The 26,768-nt window shown below is 40.0% G+C and overlaps 1 protein-coding gene across 1 annotated transcript in view; it reads right to left on the minus strand.

Moving 5' to 3' along the window:
- Window positions 1–212: 212 nt before the first annotated feature.
- Window positions 213–26,768, minus strand: part of ctnna1 (catenin (cadherin-associated protein), alpha 1) — a 159,610-nt gene continuing 133,054 nt past the window's right edge. The window contains exons 15-18 of the mRNA XM_060837081.1: window positions 25,058–25,239; window positions 23,308–23,413; window positions 3,696–3,830; window positions 213–1,375 (exon numbers count right to left, since the gene is read on the minus strand). Of these exons, the coding sequence (XP_060693064.1) occupies window positions 1,091–1,375; window positions 3,696–3,830; window positions 23,308–23,413; window positions 25,058–25,239 (708 nt within the window). The 3' untranslated portion in view covers window positions 213–1,090. The remainder of the gene's footprint in view (window positions 1,376–3,695; window positions 3,831–23,307; window positions 23,414–25,057; window positions 25,240–26,768) is intronic.

Consider the following 26,768-nt stretch of genomic DNA (forward strand, 5'->3'; position numbering starts at 1 on the left):
TCACCTACCCTAAAAATACATGGAACTACCTAACTGGAATTAAAAAAATATATACTTCAAATATCTCCTGACATGTTGTAATGTTTCGAGCTTTGCCCAGGGCTGCAGAAAACAAGCAACCTCTATTTTATACTGCAATTATACAGAAATGAAAAAAAACTTGGTTGACTGCAAGAGGAGAGCTGTAATTTTACAACGCCAAAAGCTGCAAGGTCTGTCAAAACAGCAACTTTATTTGAGAATTATAGCCAATACAGAGGTAAATTTATACTTCTATTATTCAAATCGTGAAAAAAACATTTTAAAAAGTCCTTAAGTGTGGTACAGTATATCACTACAGTTACTAATTAGGATTGTCTTCCAATGATTATCATACCCATGACATTGTACCTTGATACATAGCATGATTGCATAGCACAATACTAGTTTGGCTATTTAGGGAGCAGGTTACCGATCACGGGATGTGTAAATAATTTGAGAAAGAGAAAACGAAAGTGGGCAAATGTTCTTTTTTGTTTGGGAAGAGGGAGAGAGGAGGAAAGTTAGAATAATACAAATGGGTTGAAATCAAAATTGTGAACCATAGGAACATTCTAAGCAACAGTTAAACCAATGGTAACCTCTACATGCGTTTAATGGTTTAAATGTTTTCATCACCATACAAATGTGGTTGCTTGTGCAAAATGATTTAAAACAGTTATTGCAGTTCTTCACTGTAGAAGAGCTGGCAATTTCATTCATTTTTAAGAATTCTGGGGCTTAAAATTGAACATCAGTAAATCTGCACATCACTCAAAAGACTATTTTTGATTATTTTGCAGTATTGAAGCAGTATTATTGTCAGTCCATTACCAGAGTATCAAACAAGCTTGAATTTGACCTAATCCTACATTGCATTTCAACTTTCCACACCCATTACAGAATGGAGACTAACTTTATTTAACATTATGAAAAAAACAATCTGCAATTTACTATGATCCATATTTGTATATGTATATTAAAAGCTTACATGTTACTTTTAAAAGTTGAGTGGAGCAAAGGAATTTTGGAAACCATTCAAAATATACTTTGACCATGCGTTGGAATGTTTTTAAATGCTATCCATTGCCTTGAATTCACTGAGAGCCTGCACTGGTGAGACATGCTTTTTCTGTGATGCTCTTTTAACTTTGTGAATATCATCATTTTTCTCCCTCTTTACCAAGGGTTTCTTCTCTGGAGCCCTCATCTTCCAGGAGACAGCAGGCATGTTCAAAGATGCCATACCCAGAGATTTCTGATACTTAGTGGATGCCACGTAGGAGGCTTTCACAGTTTGCACAACAGCATTCATCAAGTTCTTTGCAGCTTGGATTAAAGACATTGCACTATCCACCTGGAAAGGAGTGAAAGACAAATTCTTGAGCATAAGTACTAAAATGTTCTGTTAACCTACAGTTAATACAAGAACAGTAAATACAAGAACAGTGTAAACAGTAAGGATCAACAAGTATTGTTGAATTACCTTGATGGAGTACGTTATTAAACTACCCCAGTCAGATGTCATAGATGGTATCTAGAGACAATGCTGTATTTCATCTGAGAGGTAGTTTACAACGTTAAAGCACTTGCCTATTCAAAGGAAAAAAAATGATTTTTTTTAAAAATTTAAGCCCAGTTGGAGTGTCTAAGTGTTCAATTTTAGAGTAGCACTGGGATACAGTAGGTCACCCATCCTTCTGAAAACTACAAATGATGTGCAGTACTAAGAAGAATACATTATAAAAATACTTTAAAAACAATCCTGAAACAGGATTTTATTCTGAAACAAAAGAAATGCATAAACGATAGAGGTAACACTCTAAGTGGATAATGGAATTAAAGATGTTACCAGATAACGGCATTATCAGCATGATATAGCAGAACCAGAGATGGAACCGAGGCAAGTACACTTTACAAGAGTTGTTCATTATTGATATCTGTCAAAGCAGGTTAGAGGTAGAGATGTGCAATTATGTGAGACATCAAGCAGTGTGTATGGAGCATTCAAATTATATGCCCAACACATTTTTCAACTTTTGCAATACAATGGACATTTGAAATATGGAATAGATTAATTTATCTAATGCAGCTGATTACATGAGCTCTAATTTCTTATGAAGAAACATGCCCAACATAAGAAATATACCAAAATTATAACAGTGTTAAAAATGTAAAGGCCATTTTTCAGAGTTAAATATAAATCTGAAGAACATGGTGTTCAATAGATATAACATTTACTTGCACAGCACCAGTACCATAAAAAGTTTCAAGGCACTTTTTGTTCACAGTGATAATTTTAAACTGTGTCTTAAAAGATGCAACAGCATAGAGGCCGATATAGTTGTGGAGTGGACTCAATGGGCCGAATGGCGTTACTTCCACTTCTATGTCTTATACTACGATACTGAGCATGTGTTAATTGTGCACAATCATTTTACAGCTCTTTTAAGCTTTATTGAAAATTGATTTTTGCTCAATCGTTTTCCCAAATATCTTGGTTTAACCTGACAGCAATGCAGTAAGTGGTCAACCTTCATTCGAGCCCAGCAGTTAGGAGACTACTTAATGACCAAGGTACTTCAGCCTACAGTCACCTTTTTACACTTTCTAAAAGGTTCTAGATAGTTATGTATTCTCACACTTCCCTCATCCCAGTTCTGGTACAGTAGAGGAAAAGAAAATTATAACACCCAATATACAGATCACCTAATTCTCCGATGGGTACAGGATCAAACAACATTGTTCAAAATTACCTAGCATGTATAAAATCATCTAACATTATAAAATCATATATCTGACATTCATTCTCAAGAATGAACTAAGCTCAACTTTCTAATTTTAAAATAAACAACTATATAGACTTGCTATATTCAATGGTAATGTGTATTTATGGAGGACAAAGCTTTTTTTTAAAAGGAAGAACTTAACTATGGATTATGAAAAGGCACAGTATCTTCCCTTCTTCAATCTAATATTAATACACCTAACAATAAAACATTTAAGGCCATATGTTGAATTTTATAAATACCCTAGACACCATTTTTAAATAAACATAGAAGACACAAGAGCTTTAAAGTCTCTTAATCCCACTAACTCCAATTGTCACATGAGCAGAACTCCCCCGAAAAAAATGGAAAAACCAGGCTGTGTTAAGTCTCAGCATTTTCTGGAGATTTCTGGCTAGCTACAAAGAAAACACCACAACTTATTTTCTAAGGCTAGAAATTTCCAAGACACAGTAGGCCTCTGAATAGATCAGCACCCAGTACTGGGACTGTGCAGTAAAATACATCGATAATGTCAACCTCAAAATAGGCAGTGGTTTGCTTCACAATGGGATTCTGTCCATTTTCCTGTCCTGCTGAAGGTTAAATAAAGTGATTAGATCTTTCCCTACTTAGAAAGCAAAAAAAAAGACCATAGTTTTATCACACCACAGGCACAAGATTTCCTTATGGTCTGCGATAAATAATCATTACCTACACATTCCCCAACATGTAAATGAGATTTTCTCCTATTGGTTTACCATCACTCGAGTATAATAGTGCAGTAGTTGAAGTCACAGTGTAACCATCAGGATAATTTATGCTCAATCTTTTGGGGGTTACAAATTGTATTAATTAATTTGAGGACTGGCTGAAAATTGACACAAATGCACTTATTTGTCTACTTACCCCAGATACAATGAGCTCTCCGCCCAGGTTTTGGACTTCTGCCTTTACTTTGCTGCAGATGTTCAACTGATGACAATACAAGGCAATGCGTTGCAAATAGGCTAATAAGTCTTGCTTACAGCTGGAGTCTGGACACTATGCAAGAGACAAAAATAGTTAAACTCCCAGAATTCCAACAAACATTTTTAAGCCATTTTAATTTGGAAAGTGAAATGTTATGGTGCTATCAAAGTCATAGCTCAAAACAAAACCGACTTCAGGTTAATGGAAACTTTAAATTACTTGCATGCCTAGAAAGTAGTCATGGGTAGAAGATAGACGATAATGACAAAACTTGATTGCTATGTTTTCACAGATGCAACCATCTTCGCTTTCTGACTGTGCCTGATATAAATCTCAGTTCACACAGGGAAGGGTTAGTTTGTTGAGCTTTGTTACATAAGATCACAAAAATTGCTAGGTTTAAAAAAATGAGTAACTACCCAATTTCCCTTCTACTATCCTGATAGTCAACAATTCCATTGTAACAGTCTTATGAAACTAACAGCCGGCACAGTGGTTAGCACTGCTACCTCACAACGCCAGAGACCCAGGTTCAATTCCTGCCTCAGTCAACTGACTATATGGAGTTGCATGTTCTCCCAGTGTCTGTGTGGGTTTCCTTCGGGTGCTCCAGTTTCCTCCCACAGTCTAAAAATGTGCAGGTTATGTGAGTTGACAGAGTGTTAGGTGAAGGGGTAAATGAAGGGGAATGGGTCTGGGCGGGTTGCGCTTTGGCGGGTCGGTGTGGACTTGTTGGGCCGAAGGGCCTGTTTCCACACTAAGTAAACTAATCTAGTCAGAATAATTAAACATTTTCACAGATTCAGATTATCAGGAAAACCCTTGTTTTCACATTTCGACTTCACTGGTATTGTCCTAAAATCTTCCTAATATGCACTTCGGAGAAAGTAAGTACTGCAGATCAGAGCTTAAGAATGTGTTGCTGGAAAAACGCGGGTCAGGCAGCAAAGGAACAAGAGAATCGATGTTTCGGGCATAATCCCTTCTTCAGGGATGGGGAGGGTGTTCCAAGCAGGCTAAAATAAAAGGTAGGAGGAGGGACTTGGGGGAGGGGCATTGGGAATACAATAGGTAGGAGGAGGATAAGGTGAGGGTGATAGACCGGAGAGGGGGTGGGGGCGAAGAGGTCGGGAAGATGATTGCAGGTCAAGAGGCGGTGCTGAGTCTGAGGGTTGGGACTGAGAAGAGGTTGGGGGGGTATAACGAGGAAGGGGAGAAATCTGCATTCATCCCTTATGGTTGGAGGATTCCTCGGCGGAAGATGAGGCGCCATGGTCTGGCGATGGAGGAGGCCATAGGACCTGCATGTCCTTGGTGGAGGGGGAGGGGGAGTTAAAGTGTTCAGCCACGGGGCGGTTGGGTTGGGTTGGTTGGTGCGGGTGGCCCAGAGGTGTTCTCTGAAACATTCCGCAAGTAGGCGGCCTGTCTCCCCAATGTATAGGAGGCCACATCGAGAGCAGTGGATGCAGTAAATGATATGTGGATGTGCATTTGTGAATTTTTGACGGATATGGAAGGATCCCTTGGGGCCTTGGAGGGAAGTAAGGGCGCAAGTTTTGCATTCCTTGCGGTTGCAGGGCAAGGGGCTGAGAGTGGAGGTTGGGTTGTTGGGGGGTGTGGATCTGACGAGGGAATCGCAGAGGGAATAGTCTTTCCGGAATGCTGATAGGGGTGGGGAGGGAAATATATCCTTGGTGGTGGGGTCTATTTGGAGGTGGCAGAAATGACGAAGGATGATACGATGTATCTGGAGGTTCCGTGGCTGAACACTAACTCCCCCTCCTACTCCGCCAAGGACATGCCTTGGCCTCCTCCATCGCCAGACCATGGCAACACGACGCCTGGAGGAAGAGCTCATCTTCCACCTAGGAACCCTCCAACCATAAGGGGTGAATGCAGATTTCTCCAGCTTTCTCATTTCCCCTTCCCTCACCTTATCTCAGTCCCAAGCACTGCCTTCTTGACCTGCAATCTTCTTCCCGACCTCTCCGCCCCCACCCCCTCACTGGCCTATCACCCTCACCTTAATCTCCTTCCACCTATCGTATTCCCAATGCCCCTCTCCCAAGTCCCTCCTCCCTACCTTTTATCTTAGCCTGCTTGGCACACCCTCCTCATTCCTGAAGGGTTATGCCCGAAACGTCGATTCACCTGTTCCTTTGATGCTGCCTGACCTGCGGCATTTTTCCAGCAACACATTTTTAAGCTCTAATATGCACTTTATTGACAAACAGCTGTCACCAAGAATCTATTCAAATCGATAAAATACTGACTATTTTCAGATACTTTTGAATATAACTTCCAAATTCAAGCAGTGCCCTGTAGTTCTACTTTCTCTATCCTGCAGTATTACCCTGATGCATTTCTATTGTACAATCTGTCTGTAAAGCACATAAGACAACACTTTTCACTATACCTTGGTAGACGTAACAGTAATAAATCAAACCAAAGGTGAAATTATATTTCATGGTTTACATTACAGACCTTTTAGAATCCCCCCCCACCCTCAACTTTTTCCAGTGAGAATATGCCAGAGAACCATAACAGCCCCTCATCTGTAAAATAGATTTAAGATTCAATATCATAACTGTCCTGCTAAGATGTAATATAATCCACAAGGAAGTTATTAGTTCGTGTTAATTGAGATGTGTATTGAACAGTTCTGAAATGGTCCTCTCATCTTTTGCTTCATGCAGAGGATGAAGGTCAGACTCAATGCGTCTCTCAAATAAGTGCTTCTAAGACCTTTATATATCTCATATATATCGACTGTTTAGTTTTAATTCATCTATAAGTTAGTGCTAAAGAACCATTGCATGACAGGATATTGCCAAAAGTATATAATGCTACAATCTTAAGGGTGAACTGTTGAGTTTTGTTCTTCGTGGGTAGTATGCAAGAATGAAAAGCAGGGGGAATTCACACAGGGGAAGGATAAGAGATGTTTGCAAAAACATTTAGGCACTGAACCATCAAATGCTCAACACATTTTAAATTTAGCTGCCACATTGCAACAAGAAAACATTGTGAAATAAAAATACATGCTGTACTGTCCATAATTCCAACCTGCGATCCAGAAGGTATATAAACTCTGAGCTTCCAAGTTTTATGGACCGGACCAATCACCCTCCAAATATATTGAGAAGATAACTTACACCCTAACATTTCTGTATTTTAAAAGCAAGTGTTCCAGATGCAATTCGACTGATCAAACTATCAGATTTGAAGCAAAACACAAAGAAATTGGAATAACTCAACTCTATTGGAAAACTGAACAAAATACTAGATTATTTTGTTACTTAATAGTGACTATTCCAATATAACAACATCGCATACACACACCCTTAGCAAAAGGCAAGTTCAGATTATCTCATAGGCAATTCTCCAGTCCAGGAGAAAACTCAATGTGACAGAGTAACAAAGATGTACTATAGCTTCCAAACCCTGCCTCAAGACCCAGCAACTGCTACTACTGAAAACTAAAAATCCTGATTCGGTGGGAGCTTGACCCTGTCCATTCAGGCTGCTTCTATTGTCCCAACTTTAAAACAAACACCCAAGGCCTCACAAATTGTTTACTCTGCCTTAAAACTTCTCCAAAAATAAAGAGACAAAATACACCTCTTAAAACCATAGTATCTACAACGTGAGACAAGAAGCCTTAAAAATGAGTGTCTTAAAAGTGACAAGAAATTCTTTATTTTACATTTCATGGGCACCTTCAATTACTTACATCTGTAAAAATTAAACTGACAAAAGCAACACTTGCTTTGCGAAGGATACAAAAATGTCAAAGAACTGTTAGGATGGTAATTGGATATCTACCGATCTACTTGAATAGTGAAACTGCCTTTAATTGAGAACAGATCTGTTGGTGGGCCCAATTCCCTTGTTATAATTAGACAGCAATAATAACTATCTATATCATCTAACTGACAAATGAAATGCCACAAATTGAATAAGAATAATTTATAATCAAATTCTAATAAAAATCTCACTGCAGCTTACTGGTAAAACTATGGCTAAAGTTAAAGACATACTTATCGATGGGAACACACACATTAAATTTACAATGTTGGAGGGTGAGCAATTTTGAAAGATGTGAAATACATTTAGAAATTCTTATGTTACAAATTATAGATTTAAACTAAAAACTGACCCCTCAGTGAAGATTACGTAAATTATTGTCAGCTGATACTTGGCTCGGTCATCTATGGGCAGAGACTGACCAATTATATTTGTCACATTGAGCAATAAATACTGAAACTCTTTACTTTGTTCATACATTTAGAAGTATTCCAAACTAATAATCAAGGGAAACCAAAATAAACAATACTGGTGTCAGTTAATGCTATCTGGCATTTTAGTTTTCATTTCTGAATGTTACATTTATTGCTGAAAAGCTCTTTCGCATCAAACACAAAGCAGTGGTAATCAGTGTTTCCTGTCTAATAAAACTGAATTAATTGCAGTTCTTTTGCACAGGTTAGGCGGTTAAACATGCAATGTTACAATTTATGTTAAAATATATAATACATCTTATTTTGGGTGAAAAATCATTACTTTTTATTGGTCTTGTTCTGAAAATGCTACTGAATTTTTCCACTTTCAGTCAGGTAAAAGTTGCCATTGTCCTATCAGTGATAGTTTAACCCAAGCGTCCCCATGCCTTAGGCAAGGGGAGGGGTTGAGAAGAGATCCTAAGTGGTAACTTCAGCCAATTTGGGAATTGAACGTTTATTATCAGTATCATTTTGCATCGCAAATCAGTCATGCAGCCAACCGAGGTAACCAAACCCCATTTAGGTAATTTACTTGTCCTGGTCAGCTTTTCAAATTAAAAGTTTCAAGTTAAAAGCACTGGAAATTGGCAATATAATCAAACTAATTTTAGCACACAATTATATTACATTATAGTAATAGATTGAGTCATTAATATTCATTAACCCCACTTCTTATTATATAACAGTATTTATTCTGAGTTAAGGTCTGGAAAATTTACAGCTGAAGCATCTGCAGACATTACACAGCAGACATGCAGTGGTCTTCAGTAACCTTGCACGACATGGATTACAGTGTTGCTACAATACAGGGCGAAGCAAGCAGTGAACAAATTCAGGACATCTGCACCTGTTTCCTCTTGTGAGACTTGGAAAATTACAGTTCTGTTTTTAATTCTGAACAGTACAAATTACAGCAATTAAGCACTAGGATTTATAGTTTGTAGCAGTTTTGTGTTTCTTTCCATTTGCTAACAGATTCAGACTTCTACTCATACTGCCTTCAAAGCTGACATCGAGCTGACAAAATTCAATTTAAACTGAGCTATTTTTTGTTTTGTGTATTAAGCTGCTGGCAGAAATCCTATTAATGCATCTTATGAGGAAGTTTGTTTCTCATACAGCTGTAAGTTTTTATTTAAATGCAGTTGAATCAAGAATCAGAGAATCTCTACAGTGTGGAAATAGGCCCTTCAGCCAACAAGTCCACACTGACCCTCCAAAGAGTAAACCACCCAGACCCATTTCCCTACCCTATATTTACCACTGACTAATGCACTGAATCTACATATCCCTGAACACAGCAAATTAACTTACCTGCACCTTTTTGGACTGTAGGATGAAACCAGAGCACCCGAAGGAAACCCACACACACACGGGGAGAATGTACAAACTCCACAGAGAGTCACGCAAGGCTGGAATCGAACCAGAGTCCATGGCGCAGGGAGCAGCGGCTGAGTAAAAGTGAACCCGGAAGACTACAGCTGAGGTAGGACAGTTTGTTTTAAAATTACTTACCTGTAGCGGGCAGCGGTGTTTTTTTTTCCTCTCTCTCTTCACAGAAAGAGCGGGAGCAGCAGGGGAAGTGACAGCTACCAGAGGGGCAGCCGGGAAGGAAAACAGTGACATAGAAATCACCTGTAGTATCTCCCACCCACCCTCCTCCTCTAACCTCCTTAACTACACTTTTTTTTAAAAAGGTAAGGATTTTCTACTTCTTTACCAGTGACTGGTTAAAAATTTACTTTGTTTTTGTGTTTGTATATATATTAATTCTTTTTTAGGTAAAGACAATATAGCAGAGAGGTATCAGAAAGTTGTACTCAAACTTGTACAAAGTAACTAAAGTAATTAATTAACTAAGCAGAGATGGCTGGGCAGGTGATGTGCTGTAGCTGTATGATGTGGGAGCTGGCTGATCCCATTGTGAATGGCAGTGACCACATCTGCAGCAAGTGTTGGTTGCTGGAAGAACTCCGGATCAGAGTTGATCTGGAATCTGAACTTCAAACACTGCGGCACATCCGGGAGGGGGGAGTTACCTGGACGCTTTGTTTCAGGAGGCAGTCACACCGGGGGGATTAAGTAATTCACATTCAGCTAGTGATCAGGCACATCAGAGTGTGACTGTAAGTGAGGCAGGTAGGGGAACCTGAGTTCAGGAGTGGAGGAGCCTCAGCCCTTCACCTTGTCCAACAGGTATGAGATTCTTGCTCCCTGTTCGGATGAGGAAAAGGGCTCTGGACAGGATGAGCCAACTGACTAAGGCACCATGGTGCAGAAGGCCATTCAAGAGGGGGGAGCTAATAGATAAGTAGTGGTTATAGGGGATTCTATAATTAGGGGGACAGATAGTATCCTTTGCAAGCCGGATCAGGAGTCTCGCATGGTGTGTTGCCTGCCCGGTGCCAGGGTGCGGGACATCTCCGACCGGCTTGAAAGGATATTGGAGTGGGAGGGGGAGGATCCAGTTGTTGTGGTCCATGTTGATACTAACAACATAGGCAAGACTAGGGTGGAGGACCTGTTTGGGGATTACGAAGCACTAGGCAGGAAATTGAAGCACAGGTCCTCAAGGGTCATAAACTCCGGATTATTGCCCGAGCCACATGCCAATTGTCATAGGGACAAGAAAATTAGGCAAGTAAACACGTGGCTAAGGGATTGGTGTGGGAAAGAGCGATTCCACTTCATGGGGCATTGGCATCAATTTTGGAACAGGTGGGATCTGTATCGTTGGGACGGTCTCCACCTGAACCGATCAGGTACCAATGTTCTAGCGAAGAGGATAAATAGGGTGGTCAGTAGGACTTTAAACTTCTGAGTTGGGGGGGGGGGGGGGGGAAAAGAGTGAAAGCGACAGGGAGTATGGCGTTAATTGGAAAGATAAGCAGCAGGATAGCATGTGTCCAGGCGGATTTAAAATTGAGGCAGACTGGGAATGCAGAAAAAAGCAAGGATAACTTAGGACATCATATGACTTCCAATATCTCTAATGATAAGAAAGTTAGCATTAAGGCACTTTACCTGAATGCTCGTAGCATTCATAACAAAGCAGATGAACTAATGACACAGATCATAGTGAATGATTAGGATGTAGTAGGCATCACAGAGACTTGGTTACAGGGGGTCAGGACTGGCAGGTAAACCTCCAAGGATTTTCAACTTATCGAAAAGACAGGGAGGTGGCAGAGGGGGTGGGGGTGCCTTGTTAGTTAAGAACAAAATTAAATCTATGGCACTGAATGACATAGATGTCGGATGATGTGGAGTCTGTGTGGGTGGAATTGAGGAACCACAAAGGCAAAAAAACCATAATTGGAGTTGTGTACAGACCTCCTAACAGTGGTCAGGACCAGGGACGCAACATGTACTGGGAAATAGAGAAGGCATGTCAGAAAGGCAAGGTCACATTGATCATGGGAGACTTCAATATGCAGGTGGACTGGGTAAATAATGTTGCTAGTGGATCCAAAGAAAGGGAATTCATGGAATGCTTACAGGATGGCTTTTTGGAACAGCTTGTCATGGAGCCCACAAGGGAGCAGGCTATTCTGGACCTAGTGCTTTGTAATGAACCAGACTCTATAAAAGAACTTAAAGTAAGGGAACCCTTAGGAAGTAGTGATCATAATATGGTAGAGTTCAGTCTGGAGTTTGAAAGAGAAAAGGCAAAATCGGATGTAATGGTGTTACAGTTAAATAAAAGGTAATTATGAGGACATGAGTGGGGAACTGACAAAAATAGACTGGAAGCAGAGGCTAGCGGGGAAGACAGTAGAACAAAAATGGCAGGAGTTTGTGGCTATAATTGAGGACACTGTACAGAGGTTCATCCCCAAAAGAAAGATTATCCGGGGAGGGATTAGACAACCATGGCTGACAAAGGAAGTCAGGAAATGTATTTAAGAAAAAGAGAGATCCTATAAAGTGGCCAAGAGCAGTGGGAAATCAGAAGATTGAGAAGGCTACAAAAACAAACAGAGGATAACAAAGAGGATCAAATATGAAGGTAGGCTAGCCAGTAATATTAGAAACTGAAAATGCGTTGCTGGTTAAAGCGCAGCAGGTCAGGCAGCATCCAAGGAACAGGAAATTCGACGTTTCGGGCATAAGCCTTCCTGATGAAGGGCTTATGCCCAAAACGTCGAATTTCCTGTTCCTTGGATGCTGCCTGACCTGCTGCGCTTTAACCAGCAACACATTTTCAGCTCTGATCTCCATCATCTGCAGACCTCACTTTTTCCTCCAGTAATATTAGAAATGCTAGTAAAAGTTTCTTTCAATACATAAGAAACAAACGACAGGCAAAAGTAGACATTGGGCCACTTCAAACTGATGCAGGAAGCCTAGTGATGGGAGATAAGGAAGTAGCAGGAGAACTTAACAAGTACTTCGCGTCAGTTTTCACAGTGGAAGACATGAGTAATATCCCAACAATTAAAGGGAGTCAGGGGGCTGAGTTGAGTATGGTTGCCATTACAAAAGAGATAGTGCTAGAAAAGTTAAGAAGTCTTAAAATTGATAAATCTCCTGGCTCCGATGGGATACACCCTAGAGTTCGGAGAGAGGTGGCCGAGGAAATAGCGGAGGCATTGGTTGAGATGTTTCAAGAGTCACTGGAATCAGGAAAGGTCCCGGATGATTGCTGTCGTAACCCCCTTGTTCAAGAAAGGATCAAGACAAAAGATGGAAAATTATAGGCCAATTAGCCTAACCTCGGTTGTTGGTAAAATTCTAGAATCCATCGTTAAGGATGAGGTTTCTAAATTCTTGGAAGAGCAGAGTCGGATTAGAACAAGTCAACATGGATTTAGTAAGGAGAGGTCATGCCTGACAAACCTGTTGGAATTCTTTGAAGAGGTGACAAGTAGGTTAGACCAGGGAAACCCAGTGGATGTGGTCTATCTAGACTTTCAAAAGGCCTTTGATAAGGTGCCACACGGGAGACTGCTGAGCAAGGTGAGGGCCCATTGTGTTCGACGTGAGCTACTGGGATGGATTGAGGATTGGCTGTCTGACAGAGTTGGGATAAAAGGTTCTTTTTCGGAATGGCAGCCGGTGACGAGCGGTGTCCCGCAGGGTTCAGTGTAGGCGCCACAGCTGTTTGCATTATATATTAATGATTTGGATGAAGGGACTGGGAGCATTCTAGCGAAGTTTGCAGATGATACAAAGTTAGGTGGACAGGCAGGTAGTACTGAGGAAGTGGGGAGGCTACAGAAGGATCTAGACAGTTTGGGAGAGTGGTCCAGGAAATGGCTGATGGAATTCAACGTGAGCAAATGCGAGGTCTTGCACTTTGGAAAAAAGAATACAAGCATGGACTACTTTCTAAATGGTGAGAAAATTCATAAAGCCAAAGTACAAAAGGGATCTGGGAGTGCTAGTCGAGGATTCTCTAAAGGTAAACACGCAGGTTGAGTCCGTGATTAAGAAAGCAAATGCAATGTTGTCACTAAACTCAAGAGGGTTGGAATATAAAAGCACCATGTTCCTGAGACTTCATAAAGCTCTGGTTAGGCCCCATTTGGAGTACTGTGTCCAGTTTTGGCCCCCACACCTCAGGAAGGACATACTGGCACTGGAACGTGTCCAGCGGAGATTCACACGGATGATCCCTGGAATGGTAGGTCTAACATATGAGGAACGGCTGAGGATCCTGGGATTGTATTCATTGGAGTTTAGAAGATGAAGGGAAGACTTAATAAAGACATACAAGATAATACATGGCTTGGAAAGGGTGGACGCTAGGAAATTGTTTCCATTAGGCGAGGAGACTAGGACCCGTGGACACAGCCTTAGAATTAGAGGGGGTCAATTCAGAACAGAAATGCGGAGACATTTCTTCAGCCAGAGAGTGGTGGGCCTGCAGAATTCATTGCCACAGGGTGCAGTGGAGGCCGGGACGCCAAATGTCTTCAAGGCAGAGATTGATAATTCGAGACAACAAGAATCTAAGGGCTACGGGGAGAACGCTGGTAAGTGGAGTTGAAATGCCCATCAGCCATGATTGAATGGCGGTGTGGACTCGATGGGCCGAATGGCCTTACTTCCACTCCTATGTCTTGTGGTCTTAACCATTGAGTCACTGTGCTGTCCCAAAGTCAGATGATATAGTTACATAAACATGAATATTTGAGATCGAAAGCAAGATATGGTGTACATATGCATTCAAAGAAATCTTCAGTTATTTGGTCTGAGTGGATGATCCATCTCATCCTCCTCCAGTGGTCCCTGCAACCATAGATGCCAGTCTTTAGCAAATTCAATTCATTTCACATGACATACACTGGATACTGCAAAGGCCATTGACCCTGACATAATTCCAACAACAGCATGGAAGACATTTGACCCAGAATTTGCAGTGCCCCTAGCCATGCTCTTCCAGTCCAGCTGCAACACTGGGACCTAGCTGACAATGTGAAAAATTGCCCAGGTTAAGTCCTGGCATGGACAAATCCAATCCTGTCACTTAACTGTCCCAATCTACTCTCGATCATCAGTAAAGTGATGAAAGGTGTCCAAGTTCTATCAAGCAGCAGCTCCTCAGCAATAACCATGTTCAGTTTAGGTTCTGCCAGGGCCACTCAGCTACTCAACTCATTACAGCCTCAGTCCAAACCTGGACAAAGTACCTCTAGAATGAGATGCGGTGAGGTGAGTGACAGCACTTGATAGCAAGGTCATATTTGAGAGAATGTGGCATCAAGGAGCCCTAACAAAGCTGGAATCAATGGCAATTGGGGGAAAATTCTTTGCTGGTTGTAGTCATACCTGGCATGCATGAAGATTGCAAGCCATGAGACAGGACTGTGATGAATAATACTTGCTTGCCTGGATGCATACAGCTCCGAAAACACAAGTTTGACAGCATCCAGGACAAAGCATCCCACTTGATTGCTATATCATCCACAAGCATCAACTTCCTCTACCACTAAACCTCAGTGACATCAGCGTGTACTACCTACAAGCTACAGATCCTTAGACTGCATCTTCCATACCGGTAACCACTTCCATCCAGAAGGACAAGGGACCAGATATGTGGTAACACCACTACCTGCAAGCTCCCCTCCAAGCCACTTAACATATTGGCTTGGAAATGTATCATGTTCCTTCACTATCACTGGTCAAAATCCTGGACTTCTTTTCCTAATAGCACTATGATTTACCGACAGCCCATGGACCGAAGCAGCAGGACAAGAAGCAACCACCAACTCAAGGATTAAGAGGGAAGGGCAATAAATCCTGGCCAGCTAGCAATGCCCAAGTATGAGGAGTGAATAAATCAAAAACTGGCATGCAGGTATTTCCAGGAAGTTTGGTGGTGGGGAGACAACTTGTTTGAGGCTCAGGGACCCTAAACTGACACAGATGTTGTGTTATTTCAAATAGCAGCCTCTAGTTTACTTCATTCTAATACTGCTCTACATTCTGCTGAACCAATTGAAAAACAGAAAGGAACCAAAAATAATACTCCCCTTCAAAAAAAGACAAACTTACTCATGCAAATTTGGGCATCAATCAGCATCAAATATTTCCAGCTAAGGAATAAGCAACTCCTTAAACTATTTCTAATGATTTACCTTATTCTCAAAATACCTTTATCTTCAAATCAAAAAAGAAAAATCTCACACTAAAGCATCCAAAGTCCACTCCCAGAAATATAAGCAATATGATTGCCTAATTTTCTAATGCAATAAATATTTTATGCAAAATTATAAATATTCAAGTAACAGACCTTTCCGGAACCCAAAGGGCAAGAAGTTTCCTCTTTTATAGCTCTGATGGATAAGGTACAGCAGCTGAGAGTTATGATTGTCCAATATATCTACATTTCTTCCGCACTAGCAGAAACATAGTAGTTAATCAAATAATTTATATAATGGCTACCGTTACAATCAATATTACGAATCTTAAACCATGCATCTGACCCTTTCTTTGTATGAAATGAATTGCTTCTTGCACTACTAATGAAACCATTTGAATCATGTGAAAAATCATTACTGAACTACATATTTCGAAAGTTGAGGGCAGGCAGTCTATAAACTCCCACAAACACAATTCAAAACTAGGAGGGGATGGAAAAGAGATGCAAACGTGAACACAGGAGTTAGGAGCAGGGGTAGCCCACTCAGCATCACAAACTTAATCCTGTCATTCATTAAAATTACAGCAAATCTGATTAATTCACGTTTGTTTTTTATCCAATAACGCTTCATCTCCTAATTTATCCAAAGTCTACCTCTGCCTTTAAAATATTAAAGTTCTACTTCCACCACCTTTTGAGGAAGCAGGTTTCAATGATTTATGAAGCTGTGTGGAAAAGGTTACTCCTCATATCCATCTTTAATGAGCAATCAGCTACTTTGAAGCAGGGACTCCTAGATCTAGATTTTCCCACAAGGGGGATCATCATTTCCACACCCATCCTTCACAGAATTAGAATTAGGATTTTAGGATGATGATCCGCTCTGGATCTTATGTTTCAAGTCAGGTTGCTTCTTGCTCTTCTAAACATTATCAATTTAATGCCTAACCTATCCAATCTCTCCTCATAAGACAGCTCACCAAATCCATGTGTTAGCTTCCTTAGCTCTCTCTGAATGGTTCCCAACACATTTCATGCCTTCCTTAAATAACAAGAGTAATATTGTACAAATTATTTCCAATATCAGCTTGCCAATGTCCTGCAAGTTTGGAAAATTAAAAACACATAACTAACTCACTAGTCACTACTTTCAAAGATCTAGAATGAAACCCATCAGGATCCAGAATCCCTCGACCCACAATTTGCTTCGTACCTTTTTTTGAATTTTCTTGAATCCCTCCATCCATTCTATTGCCCAATGCAGTTATTTTGGTGGTGTTACTTGTATCATCTATAGAATTAGAATTAGCTTTTATTGTCACTTAGTACACCTTTCACTGTACTTGAGTATAAGTCATCTTGGTGCCAATATCAAATACCTGCTCAATTCATCTGCAATGCCCTTATTTTCCATCAATTGCCCAGATTCTCTAAGATCAACACTCACTTGGTTAACTTTTCTGTTTAAAATACAGAAACTCTTACTATCTGTTCTTATATTTCTAGCTAGCTTCCTCTTATATCCTTAATTTTCCCCGCCCTGTTAATCATTTTATTTTACATTCTGCCTAATCTTCTGCTCATTAAACCTTAGCACAATTACATATTAATTCATTACATCAGAATTCCACAAACATACCACTCAGTGCAAAAAGAGTCTCATTTTAATCCTAAATGGCCTACACTGTACTGGCAGTACTTTGTACTATCTGCTTACTAATCATGCTTTTTACATTCACATCCAGATCATTTATGTTGGTTGATCCTGTCCATCAGTATCCTCTCCAACAACTTGCCTAACATCAATGGTCGCCTCACTGGCCACCTGTTCCTGGCTTGTCTTTGCTACCTTTCTTAAACAATGGAACAACATTAGCCACTCTCCAGTCTCCCAGAATTTCACCAGTGGCTAACCAGACCGTTACCTCTGGTTCTGGATTCCCCAATCATCAAAAGCAACCTTCCTGCATTTACCCTGGTTAGTCCTGTAGAATTTTATAGATTTCTAAGAGATCTCCCTCATTCTTCTAAATTCCAGTCCTAACCAATTCCAGTCACTCTTAAGTCAGTCATAGCAAACCACAGGTAAAATCACAGTTTGAGGGGACTAAAGGTCAGCTTTCATGAAACAAGAGAGACGATTGATGAATTTAACTAAGAGCTACCACTGCTCAAGTGTAGAATGAGTTTGAAAAAGTGAAATCTTCATGGTAACCTCAGCCAGTGCAGGAGGTCAACCTATGGTATTAGTGACCCTCTGCATTGCAAACAAGTTGTCCAGCCAACTGAGCTAGCTTTGCCCCACAATCCCCAGTTTCTTTACTGATTAAAAATATACGTCAACCTCAATTATATTTGCATATCCAACCTCAACAGCCCTCTGTGGTTAAGAAATCCAGAGGAATTGAAGACTTGTCCTCATTTCCCCGAAAACTAGTTGAATGGTGGGGTTTGTGTATCTGACTTTGCCGCTCCTCTCCCTTGTAAATTGCTGTTTCTCTGTGTACAGCTATTAATGTTAATTGTTTGTAAACTGTAGTTTATTAAAATAAAAAAAAGGAGAAAAAAAGAATTACACAGATTCACTACCCTCAAGAAATTCCTCATCTGTCCTAATTTAGTGACCTTATTTCGATTATGCTCTCTGGTCCTACACTTTCCCAAACGAGAAAACACAGGAACAAGAATAAGCCATTTAGCCCCTTGAGTCTGTTTCATCAGCGAAATCTGTGGCCAACTGCATATACATGCCTTTGGCCCACATCCCTTAATATCTTAGAGTTATAGTATAATACAGCGTGGGAATCGGCCCTTTGGCCCAAACTGGTACATGCTGACCACTCAGCTAGTTCCTATTGCCTGGGTTGGTCCATATCCCTCGAAAGTCTTCCCAACCATGCAGCTATCCAAATGCTTTTTAAAATGTTGCTATTGTACCTGCATCAACCACTTTCTCTGGCAGGCCATTCCATATTTCACTCTGCGTGAAGTTGCCCCTCAAGTCCTTCTTAAAATCTTTCTCTTTCACCTTAAATCTATGCCTTCAAGTTTGCAATACTCCATCTTTGGGAAAAAGGCTATATGCATACATCTTATCTATGTTCATGATTTTATCCACCTCAATAAGGTCACTCCTCATTCTCCTATGTTCCAAGGAAATAAAGTCCTATTCTGGCCAACTTCTCCCTATAGCTCAGGCCTACTAGTCCTGGTAATGTTCATGTAAATCTTCTTTGTACTCTTTTCCAGTTTAACAATGTCTTTCGTATCACAAGGTGACCAAAACTGAACAAAATTCTTCAAGTGTGGCCTCATCAACGGCTTATACAACTATAACATAACGTCCCAACTTCTGCACTCAATGCCTTGACTGATGGCAGCCAGCATGCTAAATGAATTCTTCACCACCCTGTCTACCTGTTGCTTTCAAAGAACTATGTACTTGCACTCCAAGGCCCTTCTATTGCACAACACTCCTACCATTTACTGTACAAGTTCTACCTTGGTTTGACTTTCCAAAGTGCAACACCTCACACTTATCTGTATTGAATTGCATTTGCCAATCCTCCACCCACTTTCCTATCGCATCAAAAATCCCTCTAATTTTTGATAACCCTCCTCACTATCAACGATATCTCCAAATTTTGTACTATCCGCTTACCAATCATGCTTTGTATGTTCACACCCAGATAATTTTTGTTGGTTGATCCTGCCCATCAGTATCCTCTCCAATAACTTGCCTAACATCAATGGTAGGCTCACTGGCCAGCTATTCTCTGGCTTATCTTTGCTACCTTTCTTAAACAATGGAACAACATTAGCCACTCTCCAGTGTTCCAGAACTTCACCAGTGGCTAACGATGAAGAAAAATCCCAGCAAGGGCCTCTGCAATTTCTTCTCTAGCCTCCCACAATGTCCAAGGATGGACTTGATCAGACTCAGGGGATTTATGCACCTTAAAGGGCATTAAGATTACAAACACCTCTCCAGTAATGTGTGCTTTCCAAACATCCCCACTTGTTTCCCGTATTTCCTTAGCATCCACGATTTCTCAGTAAACACCAAGGACAAATATTAATTAAAACTCACCTACACCTCCTATGGCTTCACACAGATGGTCACACTGATTTTTAAGGGGATCTATCCCCTCCTTAGCCACCCTTTTACTCTTAATATAGTTATAGAACCTCTTGGAATTATCTTTAATCATATCTGCCAGATCCATCTCATACCCTCTTTGTGCTCATCTGATTTCCATCTTAAGAGTGTTCCTATACTTTGTATAAGCATCTAGGGATTCACTTGATAGCTTAAACCCAATGTATGCAGCCACCTTTTCTCAGACTAGAGCCTCAATATCCTTCATCAGCCAGGGATCCCTAAACCTGCCAGCCTTTCCCTTCATCCTAACAGGGACACACTGTCCCTGGATTCTTGATATCACACTTTTAAAAGCCTCCATTTTGCCAGTTGTTCCTTTTCCCTCAATGGACTCACCCAGTTGACCTCTACTAAATCCTGCCTAATGGTCCCAAAATTGACTCTTCTTTAGTTTACCACCTTAACCTGTGGACTCATCCTACCTTTATTCACAACTGAAGTGTTGCACACTTCAGAGTAGGGCCCTCCACACATTGATTTAGAAAACTTTCATGGACAGATTTGACAAATTCTACTCTGTCTTGACCTTTTACACTCAAGGTGGCCCAGTCAACAGAGTGGAAATTAAAATCTGCAACCAATACTACTCTATTATTCCTACAGATATAGGCAATTTCTCTACACATTTGCACCTCTCGTACCTGCTGGCTATTTGGGGACAATCTACAATGCAGCCCCAAAGTGATCATCTCCTTCTTGTTTCTAAGTTTAACCAGATAGCCTCATTTGATGACACATTATGAATAGCCTCTCAAAGCATGGTTATGTCCTCGCTTATCAAAAGGGTAACTCCCCCCTCCTTCCTTCCTTGTACTTATGTATCCTGGAACATTGTCTTCTATCAAAGATTATTCTTCTGCCATTTTCTAGTTCCCTCTCATTATTTCCCCAGCTTAACGCCCTAAGGGGCTTGTGTTCACTTTGGCTTCTCTCGTCCTTTTTATATAATTAAAAAAAAGCTCTTGTAACCCTCTCTGCTGATCAGCAGCTCATCCTGTTTTCATACCACTTTCCTTTTTTAAAGAAACCATAAAACTACTAGGAGCAGGAGTATGCCATCCAGCCCTTCAAGCCTGCGCCGCAACTCGATACGGTCACGGCTAATTTTTTCATGGATTCAGCTCCACTTACCCACATTTTCACCATATCCCTTAATTGTTATTTTTCAAAAATGTGCACACTTTAGCTTTAAAAAGCGATTACTGAAGTAGCGGCAACTACTTTTCTAGTCAAGAAATTCCATAGATTAACAGCCCTCTAGGTGAAGAAGTTCCTTCTCAGTTCAGTTCCAGATCTACTTCCTCTAATCTTGGAGGCCATGCCCTCTGGTCCTAGTCTCATCTACTAGTGGAAACATCCTATCTATTTTATCGATTCCCTTCATAATTGTCTAGGTTTCTACAAGATTCACCTGCCTCATTCTTCTGAATTCCAATGAATATAATCCCAATCTACTCAGCCTCTCATAAGCCAAACCCCTCAACTCCAGAATCAACCTAGTGAGCCTCCTCTGCACCCCCTCCAGTGTCAGTACATCCTTTCTCAAGTAAGGAGACCAAATCTGCACACAATACTCCAGGTGTGGCCTCACCAGCACCTTGTACAGCTATAACATTACTCTCTGCTTTTAAACTCAACTCTTTTAGTAATAAAGGGCAAAACTCCATTTGCCTTCCTAACTACTTGTTGCACCTGCAGCCTAACCTTGAGATTCATGCACAAGGACACCTAGATCCCTCTGCAAATCAGCATTCTGCAACTTTTTACCATACAAGTAATAATCTACTTTACTGTTATTCCTAGCAAAATGTATGACTTTACTAGCATTGTATTCCATCTGCCAGACCTTTGCCCACTCATTCAATGCATCTATGTTCCTCTGCAAAGTTTCACAGTCCTCTGCGCACATTGGTCTGCCACTCATTTTCGTGTCATCAGCAAATTTTGACAGCATACACGTGGTCCCCGACTCCAAATCATCTGTATAAATTGAAAATAATTGTGGTCCCAACACCAATCCCTGAGGCACACCACTAGTCACTGATTGCCAGCCAGAATAGCACTCAATTATCTCCACTTTGTGCTTCCTGTCAACCAATCCTCTACCCATTCTACCCCTAATACCATGCATCCTTATTTTATGCAGCAGCCTCATGTGTGGCATCTGTCAAAGGCCTTTTGGAAATCTAGGTGCTACATCCTCTGGGTCCCCGTGGTTCACCATGCATGAAATCTCTTCATAGAATTCCAAAAGATTCGTGAAGCACCTGCCCTTTATGAATTTATGCTGTGCCTGTACAATGGGACAATTTCTTTCAAATTGCCCTGCTATTTCTTTGTTGATAATAGACTCAAGCATCTTCTCCACTACAGAGGCTAAGCTCACTAGTCTATAATTCCCCATCTTTTGTCTACTTCCCTTTTTAAACAGTGGCATACATTTGCTATTTTCCGATCTGCTGTGACTGCCCCAAAGTCTAGCAAATTTTGGAAAATTACCACCAGTGCAACTGCTATTTCTTCCATCTCTTTTAGTACCCTGGGATGGGTTCCATCAGGGCCAGGAGACTTAACTGTCCTTAGCTCCATTAGCTTACCCAACACTAACTCTTCGGTAATAATAATTGTTTCCAGGTTCTCATCCACTATCATCTGTCACTTACTGGCACGTTATTAGTATCCTCCATTGTGAAGAACCACGCAAAGTCCCTGTTCAATGTCTCAGCCATTTCAGCATATCCCATAACTAACTGCCCTTTCTCATCCTCTGAAGGACCAACATTTACTTTAGCCACTCTTCGTTTTATATACTTATAAAAACTTTTGCTATCTGTCTTATTATTCTGTGCTAGTTTTTCTCATACTCTATCTTACTTTTCGTTATTGCTTATTTGGTGGCTTTCTGTTGACCTTTAAAGTTTCCTCAATCTTTTGGATTCCTGCTGTTTTTGGTCACTTTGTACATCTTCTCTTTCACTTTGATAGCCTGAGACACCCATGGAAGATTACCCCTCTTACAGTCCTTCCTTCTCACCAGAATATACTTTTGCTGAACACTTTGAAAAATGTCTTTGAAGGTCCTCCACTGTTCGTCAATTGTTGCACCATAAAGCCTCTATTTCCACTCTACTTTAGCCTCCCTCATTTAAGCATAGGACCCTGTTACTGGATTTCATCTTCACACTATCCAGTTGTATTTTAAATTCAACCATATGGTGATCACTCCTTCCAAGAGGATCCTTGACTATGAGGTCATTAATTTTTCCGGTCTCATTACATAGGACCAGATCTAGGATAGCTTGCTCCCTCATCAGTTCCATTACATACGAGCTTGACAGTCAATTTTTTTTCTCCCACGCAGACTAGGGAAGAATGTACAAACTCCACACAGACACACCCACCCAAGTATGGAACCAAACCCAGGTCCTTTGTGCTGTGATGCAGCAGTGTTAACCACCAAGCCACCCTGTTCCTTTAACCAACATTGCTCAACACTAGCATTTTGCACCAACTCACATGATCAGCAATAGTACGTCCAAGTTTATCCATTCTTGATCCAGCTTCAGCAATTTTTTTGGCTGCACTGATTACATCAGACGTATTCTTCAGTGGGCCTTTTCCTCTGCAAAAAAGCAGTATCTTAAGAGTCAAAATGCTATAAAACACAAGCGGTCCTTTGGCTACCACAACACGTGGACTCTCATGAAATGCAATTCAATTAGTCCCACTACCCTGCACACATTTTCAAATAATTTAGAGTAGGCGGTGGGTAGTAGCAACGTCATTAGATTAGTAACCTCAGGCTAATATTCTTAAATCCACCTGGACAGGTGCAGAAATTTGAATTTAAAAAAAATGCAATAAAAAGTGAGCCATCGATTTGATTTGATCACGCCCTTTAGGGATGAAAATCTGTCATTATTTGGAATGGCCTACACCTGACTCCAAAACCAGAGCAATGTGGGTGACTGTTAACTGCACTGAGACAATGAGCAACAGGCAATTAATGTTGGCGTAGTCAGATATCCACATTTCATGAATGTATTTTAATGTATTTATGCTATAGGAACGAGGAATTGTAACCGGTACAGAACCTAGGACTTGAGGTTGTATAATTGGTACATGAGAAAGGCCAAGTGTTTATTCATTCGCCTTTACATTTTCACTTTTATTAGCATTAGTTTGCAATGCAATTGAAAAGCCACAACTGAATCTGCCTCTATCACACTCTGATGTGGTACGATCCAGATGTCGCACAGAATATTTACCTCAGGTCAGTTTTGGGTCTTTTGCCAAACACTTTAAAATGATTCCTCTGGTTCTTGAGACATCAAAATATGACAGTACTTTGTCATGATCTATTCAGCCAGGTGCCAATCGAGAATATATTTCTAATAAAGCTATTATGAGATTTTGATAAAAATTATCAGCAGAGTCATACTCTAAATGAAAGTTTCTTTCTCTAGTACTGACCCTGCCTCAGACTCAATGAGCAAGCAAACAATAAATTACCAACATTACATTGATGAGTGTTTTACATCAATACCAGGCAATGTAAAGGCATAGTTATTTAGGGGGATATTAAGATAACTATACAGACTATTCAACTATACCAAATGCGTGCTATCCATGGGGGATGGGGCAAAGACCTTTTGTGAATAACATACAAGTGTAGCTAGTACTATAAAGGAATACCCTATCTACCAGCAAGTGTTACATGATCAGTCAGACCTGTAAACTTGGGAAAAAATGTGAGATCTAAGGCCAACCTCACTAGAAGGTAGCAAATCCATGCATAAATGAATGCATGTCATAATAAAATTGTAAGGGGTCAATATGACATTTATAACTCAGTTAATTGGAAACCAGAGATCATTTTTCTCAATTCAAATACAGGCTTTGATAAGGATTTGAACTCCGTCAGGCATTAGGAAATGCTGAATTTCATCAAATTAGTTTTTTTCCCCCTGTAAAGGAACTAAGAACGATACAAACTTTCTAAACATTTTTAGCTTCTCCCAAAAAAATAAGAGTGTCACTGGTAATCACTTTGGATGCTGTTTTGAAAGTGGCAGGAACAGTTAGAATCTGTTGCAAATTAGAAAACATAAAAATGAACACAGCCACTTGCAGGATACCATATTTTAGAATTAATGCAATTTATACATTAAAATTCTTGTGTTTGAGTATAGGGGTAACTGTTAAACCACAACTATTATCAAATACACTGAGTACAAGAGCTGACTGTAAAAGTTGATCTACATACCTGGTGAAATCTGTCATTTCCATCATAATCATACACATCTGCTTGGCTAGGACAATTATATCATTTCCACTGTCATCCCATTTTGAAACTTCAGCATCCAGTTTGATCTTCTCCTCCTCAAAACTGGCTACCTGCTCAGCAATCTTTGCCTTTTGTTCCTGTGGAAGCTGCGCCATAATGGCCTGAAAGCACAAGGACAACTTAATGGATGAGAGAAAAAAAACCTTAAGAAATGAACTAAAACACAATAAGTTATGCAAAAACTGCCACACTATTTTTCAAAAAAAAAACCTTTGAAAATGATTTCGAGAGAACAATGAAAAGCAATCTGCTTATTGAAGGTTGGGTAAGAGCTTACAAGGAATACATTTAGTCTAATTTCAATGGAAGAGGACAGACATTTCTATTTAAAATAAAATAGTAACTTATTTTAGCAGACTTTGTGGAAGGAATTTAACCGAAGACATACTTAATGCAATAGGGATGGTTTCTCATGGAGGATGGAATTCAGACAACGTTAAGGTGGTTTAGGCTAGCTTTTAAATTTCATAGCTAATCCAAATTTGTTTAGCGATATTGCATGAAAATACCCATTTCTCCATCATAATCACCTGTTTTTGAGCAGACAATTCAATAAAATTTGAATTAACACTGGATAATAACACTAGTGAATTTATGCATGTCTACAACTTACTTATGAGCTAGCTAGTACTTTTTCTATGAATATGATCAGTATTTTTTCATAAAACTGTTGTTTCAGCTAGTTTTATTTCATTGAAGAATGTTTCTTTCTCAAGCGTCATTGGCAAAGGTCACCTTATAATGGCATTTTATGCCAACAATGTTTAGACAATAACTTTTTTTTACATGTACCAACTTAATTTATCATGCAATTGTTGCAACATCTGTTGTTTCTCATCTTCAGTGATTCCACAAAAAAAAATCTGATTTCAGAAACTGAAAATCAGAGCTTAAATCATAAAACTAATATCCTGGATTTAATATTTGTGACAGAGCAATGCAACTTAAAAAAAATTCATCTGCATAATCTACTCAGCTGCCAAGACTGACTTCTTTTCTACATTGCACACTCATCCATTTAATGCTATGAATACTTTTACACATTTCTATGGGTTATAACGTAAGCTGCCAGAATAGTAATGCTTCCTTTCATTCACTATTAATCAACTGATATCAAACTGTACACATTAAAGATTCAAAACCTGCAGATGACACACAGTGTGATCATGTGTATGCATAAGCTTCTGTACACTACTGCATACACATGTACCATACTTGCATATGCAACTTTTTTTTTGCTGGCTCTTACCATTTTCAACATTGGGTAAATTCCATGCCAACTATTATGAAGGTCTATGCCAACACTGGAATGGTTCAGGTTTTATTTATTTAGGCCAGTGCTGTCTTCTACACGATAGCTTCAGCATAAACAAATCAAATTTTCAAAACTTTTTCAGAATCACTTTTCAAAATAGATCTTTATTAAAAAAAACTATTCTCCACTTTTACGTTCCATTTATGCTTCACCATTCTTCCCTTATTTGGATAAAATTTCTTGATTACAGGTTCAGAAACAAGACACTTATGACGTTTTCATTTCCCATACCCTTGAAAACAACAATTTTCCAAGCAGAGTAGTTAGTGCCAAAAATCAGAGCAGCTGTGCACCGTGGGCTTCTCCATTGGGAAC

The sequence above is a fragment of the Hemiscyllium ocellatum genome, chromosome 16, assembly GCF_020745735.1.
Source record: "Hemiscyllium ocellatum isolate sHemOce1 chromosome 16, sHemOce1.pat.X.cur, whole genome shotgun sequence".
Taxonomy (NCBI): domain Eukaryota; kingdom Metazoa; phylum Chordata; class Chondrichthyes; order Orectolobiformes; family Hemiscylliidae; genus Hemiscyllium; species Hemiscyllium ocellatum.